This window comes from Primulina eburnea, chromosome 1 (genome assembly GCF_022965805.1).
Source record: "Primulina eburnea isolate SZY01 chromosome 1, ASM2296580v1, whole genome shotgun sequence".
In the NCBI taxonomy this organism is placed as follows: Eukaryota; Viridiplantae; Streptophyta; class Magnoliopsida; order Lamiales; family Gesneriaceae; genus Primulina; species Primulina eburnea.
In genome coordinates this window covers 2316392-2333413 of record NC_133101.1, presented here as the reverse complement: position 1 = coordinate 2333413, position 17022 = coordinate 2316392, and the positions used below count along the sequence as shown (strand labels likewise).

Genomic DNA, 17022 nt, shown 5'->3' with positions numbered 1-17022 from the left:
TACCTAACATTGTGTTTGGCAGTCAGGATTTGAGAGGATTTAATGAGATTTGGATTTCAAAATCTTATTTTTACTGTTTGGCAAGATGTTAAAAAAAATGTTCCTACAAATATCTAAAAATAACACTCTCGATCTTTGTTTTTTATTTTTTTTAATAAAATGTTCCTACAAATATCTAATTTTTTTTTAAAAAAGTAAGATACATTTATTTTATTTTATTTTATTTTACAGTGTACGAACATCTCATTCATCTAAATTTTATTGAAAATCGATTTAACTAAAAATAGCTCGACAAAAACGTGTGTGAAACGGTCTCAATGGTTGTATTTGTGAGACGAATCTCTTATTTAAATCATCCATGAAAAAATATTATTTTTTATACTAAGAGTATTACTTTTTATTGTGGATATCGGTAAAGTTGACTCGTCTCACATATTAAAATCCGTGAGACGGTTCACATGAGACTCACTCAAATAGTTCTCTGCAATCAAAATTTTACAGTTAGAAACATCAATTTGAGATCCAAAAATTAAATCAAAGTATAATTCGAAAAACAAAAACATTATGTCATATTCCATGAAAGGAAACAAATTTTGGTCAAAATATTAAATTTTGTTGATTAAATTATATTTTTCCTCATCAAGATTTGTAATCCAGAATGAAACCATATGCCTCATATTGTGTTATATTTCTTGCTAAAAAAATATAAACATATAATTATATATCATTATTTGGCAGTAACTCTTTACGTAATTAAACTCATCGTTTATATTTGTTTAGCCTCAAATCAAGTATAATATGGAAGAGAGGATTTCATTCCTTGTAATCCAAGACAGAGATAATTCTCTGGGTCAGAAAATTATCTTGCAACATCAACAATTTTCAAATTATATGAAAGCAGTAAAGTTGTCCAAAGTGCTCAAATTTCTCAAAATCACTTCTCATCTTGTGTTAAAATCTAATCTTACTTGAATCCGCAGATCATGTTACTGATACAGAAGGTTCTCCCATCTAAATGCAAAAGGCTACAGCAGTCAGAACAACCTTGCAAGAGATTCTTACGAAATCTTGATCGTCCAATCGTCTGCAATTCGAATGTTAGGCTTACGGATGGTCAGGACCGATGAGCTCTGCCCTCCTCGAAGAAGGAGTGGCCCCCATTCAATGTCAACCTTGTGGTTTGCTGGTTCAATCAGAGCGGTTTTTGGTTGATGAGACAGACCTAAAAGTATTATTCTCTCCACTGTGCATTCTGAGGCAAATTTGTCGCTGCCAACTCCAAGAGGCGCCAAGTTTGAAGATATAAGCTTTCCGTTTAAGAATGTAAAACGACGGTGTATGTAGGCTCCTTGCTGGAATTCAAAGCTCTTTCCATTGTCAACATAAAGATCACCTGCAGCAGCTTTGGAACTATTAAGAGCTATAACCTGTGAGACGAAAGAAATGGAAATTAGTATAGCATGTTATCCAATAAGGGAACGATAGCCGGCAGAAGCCAATTACTCCGCTGGCATAAGTAAGATTCATGGCCTTGTTACATGAGATATATGAATTGGTCGTCTGATCAAGAGTGCAGATGGAACCATATTCCAAAAAGAAAAAAAAAAAGACTAGCAAAGTCGTTATATTTCATTCATGATTTGCTCATTATGTGCTCATCTTAAGCTTAAAAAGTAATTAGAACTGTGAAGGAACACATAGAAGACATTTTATGTAGAATGGCGGCCCGAGATACACACTCATAGTGAAGTACAAAGATGATAATCAAATTCATATTTTTACCATTTATATCAACAAAGATAAACAAATTTCATATCATTTACTATTGGTGTCATTGGAAATGGAAATTAGTATAACATGTAATCCAGTAAGGGAAGGATAGCGAGCAGAAGCCAATTACTCCGCCGGGATAAGTAAGATTCATGGCCTTGTTACATGAGATATATGAATTGGTCCTCTGACCAAGAGTGCAGATGGAACCATATTCCAAAAAGAAATAAAAAAAGACTAGCCAAGTCATCATATTTCATTAATGATTTGCTCATTTTGTGCTCATCTTAAGCTTCAAAAAGTAAATAGAACTGTGAAGGAACACATAGAAGACATTTTATGTAGAATGGCGGCCCGAGATACACACTCATAGTGAAACACAAAGATGATAATCAAATTCATATTTTTACCATTTATATCAACAAAGATAAACAAATTTCATATCATTTAGACATTTACTATTGGTGTCATTGGTATGAACATTCACTTTTTATAGAGGAAGAATTTAAGTGCAAAAGTAAACAGTAAAAACTAAAATTTCCCTCGAATATAAAGTTTCACAAACTGCAAAAGTAGTGGAAGAAATAAAACGGAGTGAGGAGGGTGGGTGAGAGTAATTCCCGCATTTCTGAGTGAGTGAGCTCATTTCTACAAAAATTCCAAAAGAGGATCAAGCCTATACTTCGAAAGCATACCAGAGTATACGGATCATTTTCCATTTGAGTTGAGCTCCTTCGGAACCTATCTTTTCTTGGTATGATTGTACCAGCCCGTTGAAAAGCAGGGATGCTATCTTCTAAAGCTTCCAACTTATGTGTTGCGCCTCCCTTGTAAGCAGCTCCAGTTTTCATGTCAAACCAAGATTGATCCCCAGGAAGATAAACTGGAACGTGTTTAGCTCCCTGTATAAAATTTTACCATCCATTAATCAGAAGTTTCAAAGAGAAACATGAATATCTCACATCGAAAGTAAAAATAAATCTGGTTATAGCGAGACCTTAGTATATATTCCTTGCACCAAGAGAGCATTTCCAACCATAAATGATTCGTCGGTGCCAAACGTATTCTCATCAGAAGGAAATTCCATCCAAAGTGGGCGAGCTACAGGAATACCACTGGTGTTTGCTTCTCTGAATAACGTGTAAAAGTAAGGAAGTAGCATGTAGCGTACATGAACGGCTTCCTTCATTAGTTCCGTATTTCGCTCCCTGCATCAAACATAGAGCTCATTCATATCATATACAAGACAAATTTGTAAATTTGTAGATAAATATAGAAGGGATACATAGGGTCGGTGCAGTTAGTAGAATCAAACAAAGTATGTGGAGATGAATAGTGAAAAAGGTACAAACAAAGTTAGTTTCAGTTAGCCATATAGTATTAATTTTATCACACACCAGGAAATTCTATTAATGAAATTATTGGAAGATTGAAAAAAAACTCACGTCAGTGCAAAAATATAATATTATTGAAGATTGAAGTTTCACTACACTTGCACATATCACATACCACAGTTACTGAAGCACATGACCAATTAATCAGAGTGATAATAAAGCAAGGGAACTGATTGATCGGTTATCAGAATAACAGAAAGATGAAGTCTTAGCTTATTGTATCAATTCACACAATTGTCTGCAATAATCTCCGGTCACCAGTTATCCTTCCTTTTCTTAGATTTCATGAGGAGATCCGAGGGTCTTGTAAACGATATACAAGGTTTCGCCAAGCTTCTCAAGATCAACACCAATAATTATGCATCACAAAATCCTGTTTCATAACAGCTACTGACACCATGCACATCAGTGAAACAGATCAATCTTTTGTGCCTTTGCAATGCATGTACTTTATAAGGAGAATATTAATTCCACAAGCTAAACCTAAGCAGAAAAGACACCCGGTGAATATCTATTACTATATTACAACGGAAAAGGAATTTTGAATAACCGTTTTGTATCTACAACAATTACGCTTATCTTCCTTTACCAACAAGTTTTCTTCAAGGGGAAAAATGTGTATTTTGTATTTGTTGCCTTCAAAATGTCGGAGAGGAAGATAAAACCGAAGTGATGATTGGAATTCAAAGGAGCACAACATTTTCAGGGAAGAGAAACGTGTGGATACGATGTTGCGATGTACAATTACTCATCAAAGTATCACCATTCAAAATTGCTTCAAGGTGATGCACTGATGCTACAATACCTTGGGTTTTCTTTATTTACATTTTTTTTGTTTCCTAATTTCTGGTTTTCTTATCTCATTTATCCTTCTCATTTTTTTGCATTTTTTGAATGTTGAAAAAAGGAATTGATTCCACAGGAGGCAAAAAAATAAAGTTAATACCTATATTACTTACCATAAATTATGATGAAGTTGTATTACACGCACTTTTAGTCACTAGTTATTACGATGCCTCGTCTCTCACATAATCTAAACACCAAAACTCTAGACTCGTGCTTAAACATGTGTAGGAAATCTTCTCAAATCATTCCTCGATGATCAGTTACAACACAGTGCAATTGCATCTATAAGTCATAGTCATTGCCTAATCTTAAATTCAAACATCCATGTGAGAAGTGGTAGGAGCAGAAGCCAGAAAATGAGATGGAATGCCAACAATTATAATGAAACATTTGAGCACACAAATCAGATGTCATGGCGTCTGTGTGATATTTGATCATGGAGCAGCAGCAAAGTTACAGAAAAATAATTGAAACGTAGGATAGTTAGAACATATAAAAATTATTATTTCTCTCCAGAGGTTTTCTACCCAAGGAAAGGAGGTAATCAAGTAAGGCTTCAACTTCAACTCCCTATTAACGAATTTACGAAATGATAAGAAAACCTTGAGATTCAATCATAAATCACTTGGCCTAGTTTGATCTAGGGTAACTTTCACAGTCTCATGGAGTAAATGACTTGCTTTCAAACTGTTTTCAAATGCAACATACCTTTTCAAATGCAACATACCGTCCAACCACTCAACCAACTTTTATTTCTCTAACAAAATTAACGTGTCAGGGATTTGAGTAGATTGGGTCTAAATAGTTTAGAGAGTTTTATGGGTTCAAATGAATTGGGCCTAGAAGTTACTAGAGGAGGGGAAAAAGTTAAATAAATAAGAATAGAGTTGGTTGGAGGGGCACTCACGTTTGTTTCCTTTATTTTGCTAGCTTGAGCTAGGTTAGGGAGAGAGCTATGTTTCATATATACGGGTACAGATACGGATATCGTATTGAATACGATACGGATACGACGATATGGATACGACGATACATTAAAATTTGAAAATATAAGACTCGATAGGCTAAGAAATTATTAATATATATATATATATATATATAAATTTAGTATTAAAAATTAAAAATTGTAGAGATATATATTTAAATAAACTAGAAGATTCGCACGCACGTGTGAAACATACAAGGATGATATGAGGAGAATAATTCTCACTTTATTCTCAACATCTTTTATTTCTCGACCATTAATTCAATCAATGATACCTCGATAAAGTTCAGATTTATTTTTTGCTTGAGCCTTGAATACTAATATAATTGAGTTGTTTTAGGTCTGAAAATATTTATTAATGTGATCCCTAATCAAAATCATATTCTTACTGTGACGCCAATGTTAATAATATAGTTAGACTATGAGTATTCATAGTGATAAAACAAAAAACAAATATATCAATTTTAATTTTTTTTACAACCACCATAATTTTTAAATTTTTCATTATATATTTTGAAGTTACAAAGTTCTTTACATAAATCATGTCCTTGAAAAAATAGCTACAAGTTGCATAAACATGAAGACAATTGTAATACTTTTAAAAACTTTTATTTTCCGAGCAAATATTTTTTTAAAAAAACATATGAAAATTTTAAAAATCTTATAAGTCATTTTAAGTAACTTAAATATAAGAGTAGTTTGTTTGACATAAAAACGATTTGAATTCATTTTGATTCCTCCTTTTCTATTACTTTGATGTATATAAGAGTAAATGTTTCAAACAAAATAAATTTAAACTCATTTTGATTCTTTTGAAGTGTTCTTTTATTCATCCAACAATTATTTGTGTTTGTCATGCCTAGGGTTTTACAATTTGGCTCATTGACGCTAGTTGACACCCAAGACAAGTCAAGGCAATCCTCAGAATGTCCACCATTTGCTTAGTATAAGACTTTGCAATCGCACGATAGATCACAATTATAATAAACAAAAGTTGTGCCTTGAGTAACAATTATAACTTCTGACCTGAAGATCAAGAACTGTTAGAAGTAAAAGATTAATTTTTCCCTATCATTCAGTTTTGTTAATGATTTCATAATCATCAATATTGATTAGTTCTAGTAGCTTAATATTGCATTGTATTGTAAAAAACGAGAAAATTAGTTACAATAATAATATATTTTTTACACGAATACATAAAAATATTCATGTTATTGAGTATACTTTTGGTCTATTAGTTTATCACTTAAATTTTTGTGGTCCCTACATATTTTTGTTCAATATTTTTTTTGTCTCTGATCTTCAAAATTAATATACAATTAGTCCTAGTTATTAATTTGATGTCTAAAATTAACAACTTAATATATTGTAGAGATATATATAAATATATATAAATACATAAGTATATAAAATGTACAACTTCATAAGAGTGATTTAAGAAGGAAAAAAAATCAATTTTTTTTGTCGAAGCGTATCGCCGCCGTGTCCATGGGGTATCATAACATTGTCCATGACATATCCGACTAATCAAACCTACAAAAAGTCAACGACACGGATTTTTCCGTATCCGACATGTGTATCGGCGTGTCATATCTCTGTCCGATACTTCAGGAAAAAAAATTTAGGAATATCCGTGCAATATATGGAGAGAGGAGTGACTTTCTTCTTGTAAAGGATTTATTCCTTGGCTAGGTGTTTCACTCGTATTATTGTAGTTCTTGTTGCTTTGAGTCACTGTAATCGTGCGACGTTCTTTGATTCACTATTTTCTACATATCAATTTATATTCTCTCTATTTTGTGCTGTGGTTGTATCAATGTGCAAGAAAACATTAGCCTCATTCTAGCATCTACCTAAAGGTGGAAAAGAGAATACCGTACCCGAACAACCAAGGTTCCCGTCTCTTGGTATCATGATGAGCATGGGCTCTAAAGAAGGGATAATAGGCACCCAGCTGATACCAGCGAACCAACAACTCAGAATCCGGATTTCCGAAAAATCCACCAACATCCGCACCTACAGAGTAGAAATAAAATCAATAAAGATTAAATTCATACATACTGGTATACGATAAAAACACAGAGAATATACTAACCAGAGAATGATATCCCTGTGAGACCAAGTGTCAAGATCATGGGAACTGAAACCCTCAAGTGTTCCCATTCAGCTGTATTATCTCCAGTCCAAACTGCTCCATATCTTTGACTTCCAGGGAAAAATGCTCTTGACAAAACGAAAGGGCGTTCTTTCCCCTCCACGCGCTTAACAAGCCCATCCGATGTTGCCATGTGAAAGTAATAGCCATATGCATTATGCAACTCTCGATGCTCAACATCTCCATAGTGTAAAGCATCTCTAGGCATCGAAACCTGACACAGAAAAAATAACCACTTTTTCATTTAATAACAATCACATTCAACCATACATAAGTAGTGAATTGTCAAACTGGAATTACACGGTAGGACAATCACTAGTTACATGGATGATTTGAGAAATAACTAAACCAATATTTTTAATGAAGGTAAGACACGAGAATCATTCATTTCATTTCTCACCAAGGAAAAATAGCTTGTAAGAAATTGAAGAATGTCCAAAATATTATGATGTTTCGTTACCGAGTAATTTGTATAGAAGTAAAGTTATTGGAAGAAAATTGATATAAAACATGGGATTGGAAATACAGAAATTCAAAAGTAAAAAAAAAAATCTATATGGGATTATTAGCTTTGATGGCACAAAACAAAATTAATCACAGAAGACAGAGAAATCTTATTGCCTTGGACCTTCGACGATTGAAATGCAGCAAGAAGTTTCATCCAGTTAATAAAGAGGTATCAAATGAAACAATTATAAAACCACAGAGCTCCTGAGTCATCAAACTACCTCGGTTATTCAAAAGTTATACTTGCTAAGTCAATAGAAGTTGTTGGTCCACTTCAATATCCTTGAGCAGAGATCTCTCCCTTGTAAATTCCTTGACCAGAAAAAGTCATCCTCACTAGTGAAACGGCTTAAAATGAAAGATCCATCTCACATGTTAATAGCACCATGCCACTACCGAAACCAGTTCACCATATACACCCACACCACACTAATGCTGGTTAGCATGTATGCTCTTACCAAAAAAATTAATGTTTCAGTTAACGCGATTTCAAAGATCTGATAGTCTGTTTCAACTTTCGAATGCAGCAAAAAGTGCATAACAGGAATCAAAAATTTATAATATTCTATCCTATCTTGATAACCTAGAATATTATAAGAATGAGATTGACATGCCTGCATCAAAATTTAAAGAAATGCATGAATCTCATTAGCTTTTGATATTATCTACAAATTAAAGCAGTTGAAATAGGTGAAGAAAGAAGAAGAAGGTGAAGCCCTAGTGAGAGAAAATTTTGAATATGCTCTCTCCCACCTTTTCCCATCGTCCAACTGGAATCTCTCTCGCGTCAGTTTCTGCGACCCAAAACCACTGAGATTTTAGACCGTCTTCATCCTCTGTCTCCGGCGCCGGCCATCGGCCGGCGACGAACCTCTTAAAATCCCTGTCGCTTTTTTCCATCTCCTTGTCCTTCCCGAACCTTTCCCTTTCATTTTCCCATTCTCCCTAGCTTCGTTTCTCATCCATTTAGCTCTTCGATAACCTCTCCAACTTTTTTCTAGCCACTTCCTCCCTTCGGTAGGTTTACCTTAAACATGTTTCAAGTCGAGAGGCAACAGGGTGCAGTCAGAAATCAATTTAAATCGTTTTGTGAGACCAAGGTTGAACAAAAACTGTTCTTAATCAGCAGAGGCAGGAGGGGGACTTCGGTCATAGTAACTGAAAGAACCAGAAATGCTAGCTATGTCTTGGAAATGAATTTGGAAACTGTAGAGTGGATTATTTCGAAATTATGGGACTACATTAACAAACCACAACATTGCTCTAGTTTCAGTCGATTTAGAGGAAGCGAAGCTGTTGTTTCTATGCAGAAACTAATCAACGGCCGAGGCAGTTTTTTAGAAATATCTAAGCTAGTTTGGAGGGGCAAGACTCAGCGTATCATCATTCCAAGTGGTCGTTTCAATGGGGGCTGGAAATGGATGGCAAACAATTTGACCAGATTCAAGATAAACAGAAGGGATAGTGTCTTGAATTTCAGAGACACTTCAAAGTTGATGGAAAAACCAAAGAATAGGCAAAACGAGCGGACCACAGTCACTGAAATGTGTTATACAGAAGTGTTAAAGCCGGAACTAACACCAGAGTTGAAGCCTAAGGAATGGAGTGAGGCTATTATCATTACAAGGGATTGTGTTAACACATCATGGGAGATGGTGGCTAAAACTCTTGGAAAGGCAGTGCAGCGAAAGATAGAAGTGTTCCCATTCCAAGCCAACAAAGCAGTTTGGTGGCCTCATAATGAAGAGGATGCCTTATTCTATCTGTGTTTGAAGAAGTGCTTCCTGGAAAATAAAGTTACCTTATCCTTTCAGAGTTGGAGTCACGAGAGCAACAGGGAAGAGAAAGTGTTCGAGTGCTGTAACAACTGGATCCGATTACTAGGGATTCCTTGGGACTTATGGTCCAAAGATCTTTTCAGAAGCATCGGAGATCAATGCGGAGGATTGTTAAGCATAAGCCAAGATACTACCCTATTAAGAGACTTATCAGCGGCTAAAATAAAAGTGGTAGGGCCTGAAGGAGGATTCGTCAACAGAAATCTTCAGATCAATACTATAAGAGGACCTTTGAACATTCGAATTATTGTGGATTCGGTCAACACATCACAGTATGAAATTATCGAAAAAAGATCGTACGCTCAAGTGGTGATGAATGGAACTAGAGTTATCAAAGGTTGGGGTAACAAGAAAGAAATCACAGTAATCGATTCAAATGCAACCAACACGAACGACGGCCAAAGAAAACAGGAGGAAAACAACCACTTTCAAGCAGAGGAAATACAAGAAGTTCAGGTCATTCATAATCAGGAATTTGAGTCAGAGAAAATGCACAAATTTAAAGAAACCTCGGGTCTTAACATCGACGAGCCGGATGATTATGCTACAGAAAGAAGATGTGTATCAGAACCATGGTACCGAGGGAAGCATATCAAGATTCTGAAAAAATTAAAACCGAAAGAAGAAAATGAATTTCAGAAGGGGAAGATTGAATCTTCAAACACTAATGAATCAAGAGAGAATGGACAGCAAGATTTTGAAGAGGTTCAATGCCATATTCAAAGGAAACTCGAGCATGTCTATTGCAGGAACAAAGCAAGTGTAAATCAAAAAAAAGAGCACTTGCGTAAGAAAGAAATATCAAAGAGACCAATTTCTGAGATCGACAAAGATACTACTCGCGGGGATGACGGAATCTGGGAGGACCAAATTTACCAGGGCATGAGGGATGATAATTCGGAAGATGGAGGTGATTTTGGTGATTTTAGTGATGCTGATAGTCACATATCCGATCATTCGGACAAGTCAACAACAAAATCTTTGCAATTCGATGACCTGGGCGAATTTTTTGATCAGTCTCCGAGCAAGGTACGCAATTTACCCAACATCTCAAATTCCCATCAATCTCCTGTCCATTCTGTGTCTATTTCAGAGTCTGTTTCGGGGTCGGGGGTAGGGGTAGAGTTTAGGGGTGAAAGGGGTTTTTTTCCAGCGGTTGAAAAGTTGGGATTATCCGGAAATAACTTCTTAGGGCATCACGACAGGATGGAAGAAGGTGTGAAAGTTCATGGTGTTGGAAAGCAGGAAATTAACAATCTAAATAACAATGAGTGCTTAAGAATGATGGGTGTTCAGAAGGTGGAATTTAAAGATTTAGATGAGTTTGGATTGATGATGGCAAGGGAAGATGGCAGTTGCAGTAAGAGTAGGAGGGATGCGGCGGTGATTCAATGAAAATTCTTTCATGGAATATACGGGGTAGTGGGTCAGCCACAAAAAAGGGCTTGATTCGAGCAGTAATTGTTAAAGAAAAACCGGATTTAATAATACTGCAAGAGTCAAAAAGGGTGTTGGTGGACAGGACACTAATTTCAACTCTATGGAAGTCCAGATTTGTGGATTGGATAACATTACCTGCTTGTGGTAGGTCTGGGGGGATTATCTTGATGTGGGATCCAAGAATTATAAGCGTTAAGGATAATCTGATAGGTGATTTCTCTGTTTCTGTTCACATTCAAAAGGATGCACTACATGACTGGTGGTTCACAGCTGTTTATGGGCCTTGCCACCCAAGTTTGAGAAATAATTTTTGGGATGAACTCGCAGGTTTGAGGGTATTATGTGGTGATAGATGGTGTTTGGGTGGAGATTTTAATGTAGTAAGATCAATTCACGAGAAATTCAATAGTGTCTCATTGACTTCGAGTATGCAATGTTTTGACAGCTTGATTCAGGAACTTCATTTGTGTGATCCACCTTTACTGAACGGTAAATATACTTGGTCGAATCTAAGGTCATCTCCAATATGTTGTAGACTAGACAGATTTCTGTTCACGGTGGGTTGGTCTGATATTTTCCCATTCTATAGGCAAACGATCTTACCGCGAGTCACATCGGACCATTTCCCATTGATTCTTAACTTGGAAAAAAATAAGTGGGGTCCTAGTCCTTTCATATTCGAGAACGTATGGTTAGGAGACTCAAACTTCAAGAAAATGACTCAATCATGGTGGAACAACTCGAACCCCCGTGGCTGGGCGGGATATAGGTTGATGATGAAACTAAAGACAATTAAGTGTGACATCAAAAAATGGAATGAAGATGTTTATGGAATGACGGAAATGAAAGCAGCAGGATTGTCTAACAAAATCAGCAGAATAGACAGATTGGAGGGTGTGGGGCTGGTCTCAGAAAGTTTATTGATCGAGAGAAAAGAAGCGAAATTAATGCTAGAGGAAACGATAAGACGAAAGAACCAAATCAACTTTCAAAAAGGCAAGATAAAGTGGCTCAAAGAAGGGGATCAAAATTCAAAATTCTTCCACTCAATACTCAACCATAGAAAGAGCAAGTCAACAATCGACAGAATAGAAAGAATTGATGGTTCCATCACAACTAGTGAGGACGAGATTGTTTCTATAATTTCAGATTATTTCATGGGACTGTACTCGAAGGGGGAGTCAAGAAGTTGGGGGATTGAAGGTGTGGATTGGTGCCCAATTGAATTGGAGATTAGCCGTCAGTTAGAAAAGAGTTTTACCGAAGAAGAGGTAAAGGAAGCAGTCTTCAGTTGCGATGGAGGTAAAAGCCCAGGCCCGGATGGATTTACTATGGGTTTTTTTCAAGAATGTTGGGAAATAGTCAAATCAGATATTATGTTGGTTTTTCATGAGTTTTTTAACAGTGGAATCGTAAATGGAATCACCAACGAGACTTACATATGCTTGATAAGAAAGAAAGTTGATTCTTTCAAAGTAAAGGACTTTAGACCGATTAGTCTAATAACGAGCTTATATAAAATTCTATCAAAAGTCCTAACACATAGGATGAAAAGTGTGATGGCTTCAACAATTTCAGAATCTCAAAATGCATTTGTTGAAGGAAGACAAATTTTGGATTGTGGTCTTATAGCGAATGAGTTGCTCGAAGAGACTAGGATTAAGAAAACAAAAGGTTGGGTGTTCAAAGTGGATTTCGAGAAGGCATATGATAACGTGAGTTGGGAGTTCTTGGATTTCGTTTTATTGAAGAAAGGGTTTGGAAAAAAATGGAGATCGTGGATGAGAGGATGTGTATCTAATGTTGCTTTTTCGGTGATGATCAATGGAAAGCCGAGAGGAAAATTCAAGGCTTACAAAGGGCTTCGTCAAGGAGATCCTTTGTCTCCTTTTCTATTTAACTTGACTGTTGATGCACTTGCAAGATTATTAGACAAAGCTAAGGAAGCGAATCTTATTAAGGGGATCGAGGTTGGAAGACAAAAGATTGATTTTTCACATATCCAATTTGCGGATGACACACTTTTTTTCGCTCAAGATGAGGATCACATTAAATTCATGGTTCAAGTGGTGAGTTCTTTTTGTGATATGTCCGGTTTGAAAATCAATTGGGAAAAGAGTGCGTTGTTGGGAATTAATCGAGAGAATGAAGAAGTCGAAAGGTTAGCAAGAAGAGTGGGTTGTCGTATAGAGTCATGGCCTATTACATATTTGGGAGTACCTTTGGGAGGTAATCCTTTGCGAGCAGATTTTTGGCAGCCGGTGGTAGATAAAATTTCCAGAAAATTGGCTTCATGGAAGAAAGCTTTTTTGTCAAAAGGGGGAAGACTAACTTTGATTCTTTCGGTATTGAATGCTATCCCGATTTATTACATGTCATTGTTTAGGGTTCCAAAAAGTGTGGAAGAAAAAATGGATAAGATTTCAAGGAATTTTTTATGGGATGGATTGGATGGAGATAGCCACTTACATTTGGCCGCATGGGACAAAGTTTGTAAACCAAAGGAAAGAGGCGGATTGGGCATTGCGAAAATCAGTTTCAAAAATACGGCCTTGCTTGGGAAGTGGTGGTGGAGATTTATCCAAGAAGAAGGATCATTATGGAAAAAAGTTATTGTTAGTAAATATGGGTTTCAAGAAAATGGATGGGATGCGGGGTTGGCAAGAAATGTGACATATAGGTGCCCTTGGAAGTTTATTTCCCGGATATACCCAACTTTTAGGAACAAGATTGCAGTGTTGGTGAGAGGAGGGAATATGGTAAGATTCTGGGAGGATATTTGGGTAGGGGACTGTTCTTTCAAGGTTTGTTTTCCAGCATTATTTCAGCTATCATCTTCCCACAATTTACCTATTTCTTTCTTTGCTCAAATTGATAGTGCAACTCGGGTTCATTCTTGGGATTTCCACTTCAGAAGGGGGGTGAGAGATGTAGAGTTACAGGAGCTGTCAAGGTTATTAGAAGTTTTAGAGCCAGTTAGATTAGTCGAGGGGGTTGATGATTTTGTTCGGTGGAGTGGGGATTCGTCGGGTTTGTTTTCTGTGAGTTCCTTCTACGAGTCTTTTTTCTCAGATAATCTTTATCCAAAATTTATTCTTTATGATGCTGTCTGGAAAGTTCCCGTACCTAGCAAAATTCAGATTTTCTCTTGGACAGCCACTCGGGGTAAGATACCAACCTCGGAGATGATTCAAAGAAGATGCCCAGGGATAGCCATTTGCCCACATTGGTGTGTTTTATGCAGAAATGATTTAGAGACTCAGGATCATCTTCTAATCCATTGTCCGTTCACTTTATCATTGTGGATTAAAGCGTTGAGAGAGTTGCGATTGGTTTGGGTCATACCCAAATCAACAAAAGATTTATTCAGCATGGATTTGGGACTACTCACAGCCCACAGGAAAGAGAGGAAGAATCTTTTGGCAAGTTGTTGTTCAATGTATTTGCTGGACGGTTTGGCTTGAAAGAAATCAAAGGATCTTCGAAGGCAAAGATTCAAATATTGACAAATGCTGGGAGAAGATCAAGATAAATGTCGCCACTTGGATAGGAATTCACAAAGATTTCAAGAATGTCTCTGTTTTTGATATGTTAAGACAGTGGGAATATGTGTATCACTAAGATTTTATTATCTTAGGAGCTAGTTTTAGGACGGTGGTCTTCAAAACTTTGACAGTGAACTTCTAGTCCACTGATGTAAACCTTATTACTTTAAATTTTATAATATTGTTTCTTATCAAAAAAAAAAAAAAAAGCAGTTGAAATAGGTAGGTAAAAAAAATAACAATAAGCTTGAGATATTAGCAGTACTAGGTTTTCATTTAGTGCAACAACGAAACAAAACAAATTTTAATATTAATTTAACAAGAAAAAGTGTGAGCCCAATAAGTAACAAGAACCAATAGAGAATCACTCAAAAGTTTACCTCTGGACCATTGAATACAGAAGGTTCATTCATGTCGTTCCAGATGTGCAAGGATGGAGTTGAACCATCGTAACTGTCAAATGAAAATTTCCCAGCCCACCAGGACCTAATCTCTGGACTCAGCATATCCAAGTATGAAGAGGAGCCAGACCAGCACCAACCATCAAAATCCTTTCCGGTCGCATCCTTCACATAGTATCCCTTTTGGGAAGCCTCCTTATGTATGTAATATGACTCATCCCGCTTAATGTGAGGATCCACAATCGTGACCATATGCCTACCTTTGGCAGCCAATTTCTTCTGCATCTCATCAGGGTTCGGGAATAAAGCCTTGTCCCATGTAAAATATCTCTTCCCATCTGTATGCTCGATATCAAGCCATAAAACATCATACGGAATATCATGTTCATCAAATTTGGAGTCGACATTGTAAACGTCCTCCTCATCCCGATAATTCCATCTACATTGATGGTAAGCAATGGCAAACAACTGTGGCAATGCCGGAGTTCCTGTCACACCAGTATACTGCCTCACTACATCTTTTGGTCCCGGACCGACAAAAAAGAAAGCATCCACCACACCAGCCTCACTCATCCAAAAGGTATCAACTCTCTTCTGATCAGAAGGCAACCTTAAGATTGAAGAGAAGTCGTCATTCCAGCTAGGCCCCAAAACATCAATCTGCATTTCAGCAGCATTGAGCCAGAAAAACCCAGAACTCCCTCGTGACTTCCCATGTGAAATCATGAAAGGAATGGTCCCATAAAGCCCAAAAGGTGAATCATGGAGGTACTCAAAGACATCAAGATTAAACAACCTATAGGGCTCAGAGTCCTCAACACCAGGCCCTCTAGTTGGCTTCAAAGCTAGACTGGTGGCATGTTCAGGAATGCCATAAACAAAATCAGCCTCATAAAAAGACACGTCAAAGCTAATACTTTGCGGTCCGTACGGCCGTGTATCAGTGTGACTTCTAAATCTCTCCTCCCAATCCTCGTTTTCCTCCTTTTTCTCCCTCAACTGTTCAAAATCAAACAAACCATTCGAGTTCAAAGACAACACCTTTTTCCCATTTTTCCCACTCTCCCTCACAAATACCTCAAAAGGGGCATGCCTAATCACACCTTCATACCCATCAGAAAGATAAAAAACTGACAAAGTACCCGAACCATCCTTGCTTTCTTCCTCTTTCACCCTCTGCAACCACAGCCTCTTCTCCAAAAACTCAGGCAAAATGACATCGGGAACCTCGAATCTCTTCTTCCGGGTGCCTAGGCTTTGGTCCTCATCAATCTTGAGCCTCAAAACACCATCTTGATAAGCCGATAATGTAAGAACTAAAGGCTTACTGGTGATGGGCTGCTCCTGATTCTCGCCATTTTCTACACCATTTTCTCTCTGGATAAGTTTAGCTACAAGATCACCTTCAGTAACAGATATATCGGTGGCGATTAATGAGCACACCCCAGGTTTCCTAGATCGGGCACGTTTGCAGAAAGGGGTCTGATTACAGTTCCGAAATTCATCTTTCTTCCAAGAAAACACGCAGTTTATCAGGAGTAGAATGAACAAAAAGATGCTCAGCGGTTTGCCCATGAATCTTAATTTCTAGTAAGGAAATCTCAGTTTGTGGAAATCATGAAAATGGTGGCCGTGGATTGGGGAAGAAAGAATTACTCCGTAGTCTCTCATAAACAAAGAAGCTAGAAGTTTGTGAATCAGGCCGGCGGAAATTCGGAATAGAGGTTTTAACTCAAATCACCCCTCATTCTAACAAAAATACCAATTTAGCCTTAGTTAATTCTAATAAATTAACTTAGAATTTATGAGTAATCAGATTTTTTTCGTGAGACTGATCAATCATATTTATATTTACAATAAAAGTAATATATTTGACATAAAAAGTAATATTTTTTTGTGGATGACCCCATATAGAATATATGTTTCACAAAATTAACACGTAAAACCGCTCACATGAGTTTTTGTAAATAATAAAATGGTTATTTTGTAAAGAGTGGGTCTCATGTGAAACCGTCTCACGGATCATAATCTGTGAGACGGGTCGACCCTACCCATATTCACAATAAAAAGTAATATTTTTAGCATAAAAAGTGAACTTTTTCATGGGTGACCCAAATAAGAGATCCGTCTCACAAATACGA

At 36.7% G+C, this 17022-nt stretch overlaps 1 protein-coding gene across 1 annotated transcript; it reads right to left on the bottom strand.

Moving 5' to 3' along the window:
- Positions 1–789: 789 nt before the first annotated feature.
- On the bottom strand, positions 790–16637 carry LOC140807400 (probable glucan 1,3-alpha-glucosidase). Its single transcript, XM_073164263.1, has 6 exons — positions 14861–16637; positions 7091–7364; positions 6876–7011; positions 2768–2978; positions 2466–2672; positions 790–1427 (listed from the first exon to the last, which is right to left on the bottom strand). The coding sequence occupies exons 1-6, from the start codon at positions 16454–16456 to the stop codon at positions 1059–1061; spliced, it is 2793 nt and encodes a 930-aa protein (XP_073020364.1). The 5' UTR covers positions 16457–16637; the 3' UTR covers positions 790–1058.
- Positions 16638–17022: the final 385 nt, after the last annotated feature.

Coding starts and splice junctions, on each gene's coding strand:
- LOC140807400 (XM_073164263.1), bottom strand. CDS start 16,456: ATGGGCAAACCGCTGAGCATCTTTTTGTTCATTCTACTCCTGATAAAC. Junction 7,012..7,090: donor CACAGGGATATCATTCTCTG/GTTAGTATATTC, acceptor TCTACTCTGTAG/GTGCGGATGTTGGTGGATTT. Junction 1,428..2,465: donor AAAATGATCCGTATACTCTG/GTATGCTTTCGA, acceptor TTCGTCTCACAG/GTTATAGCTCTTAATAGTTC.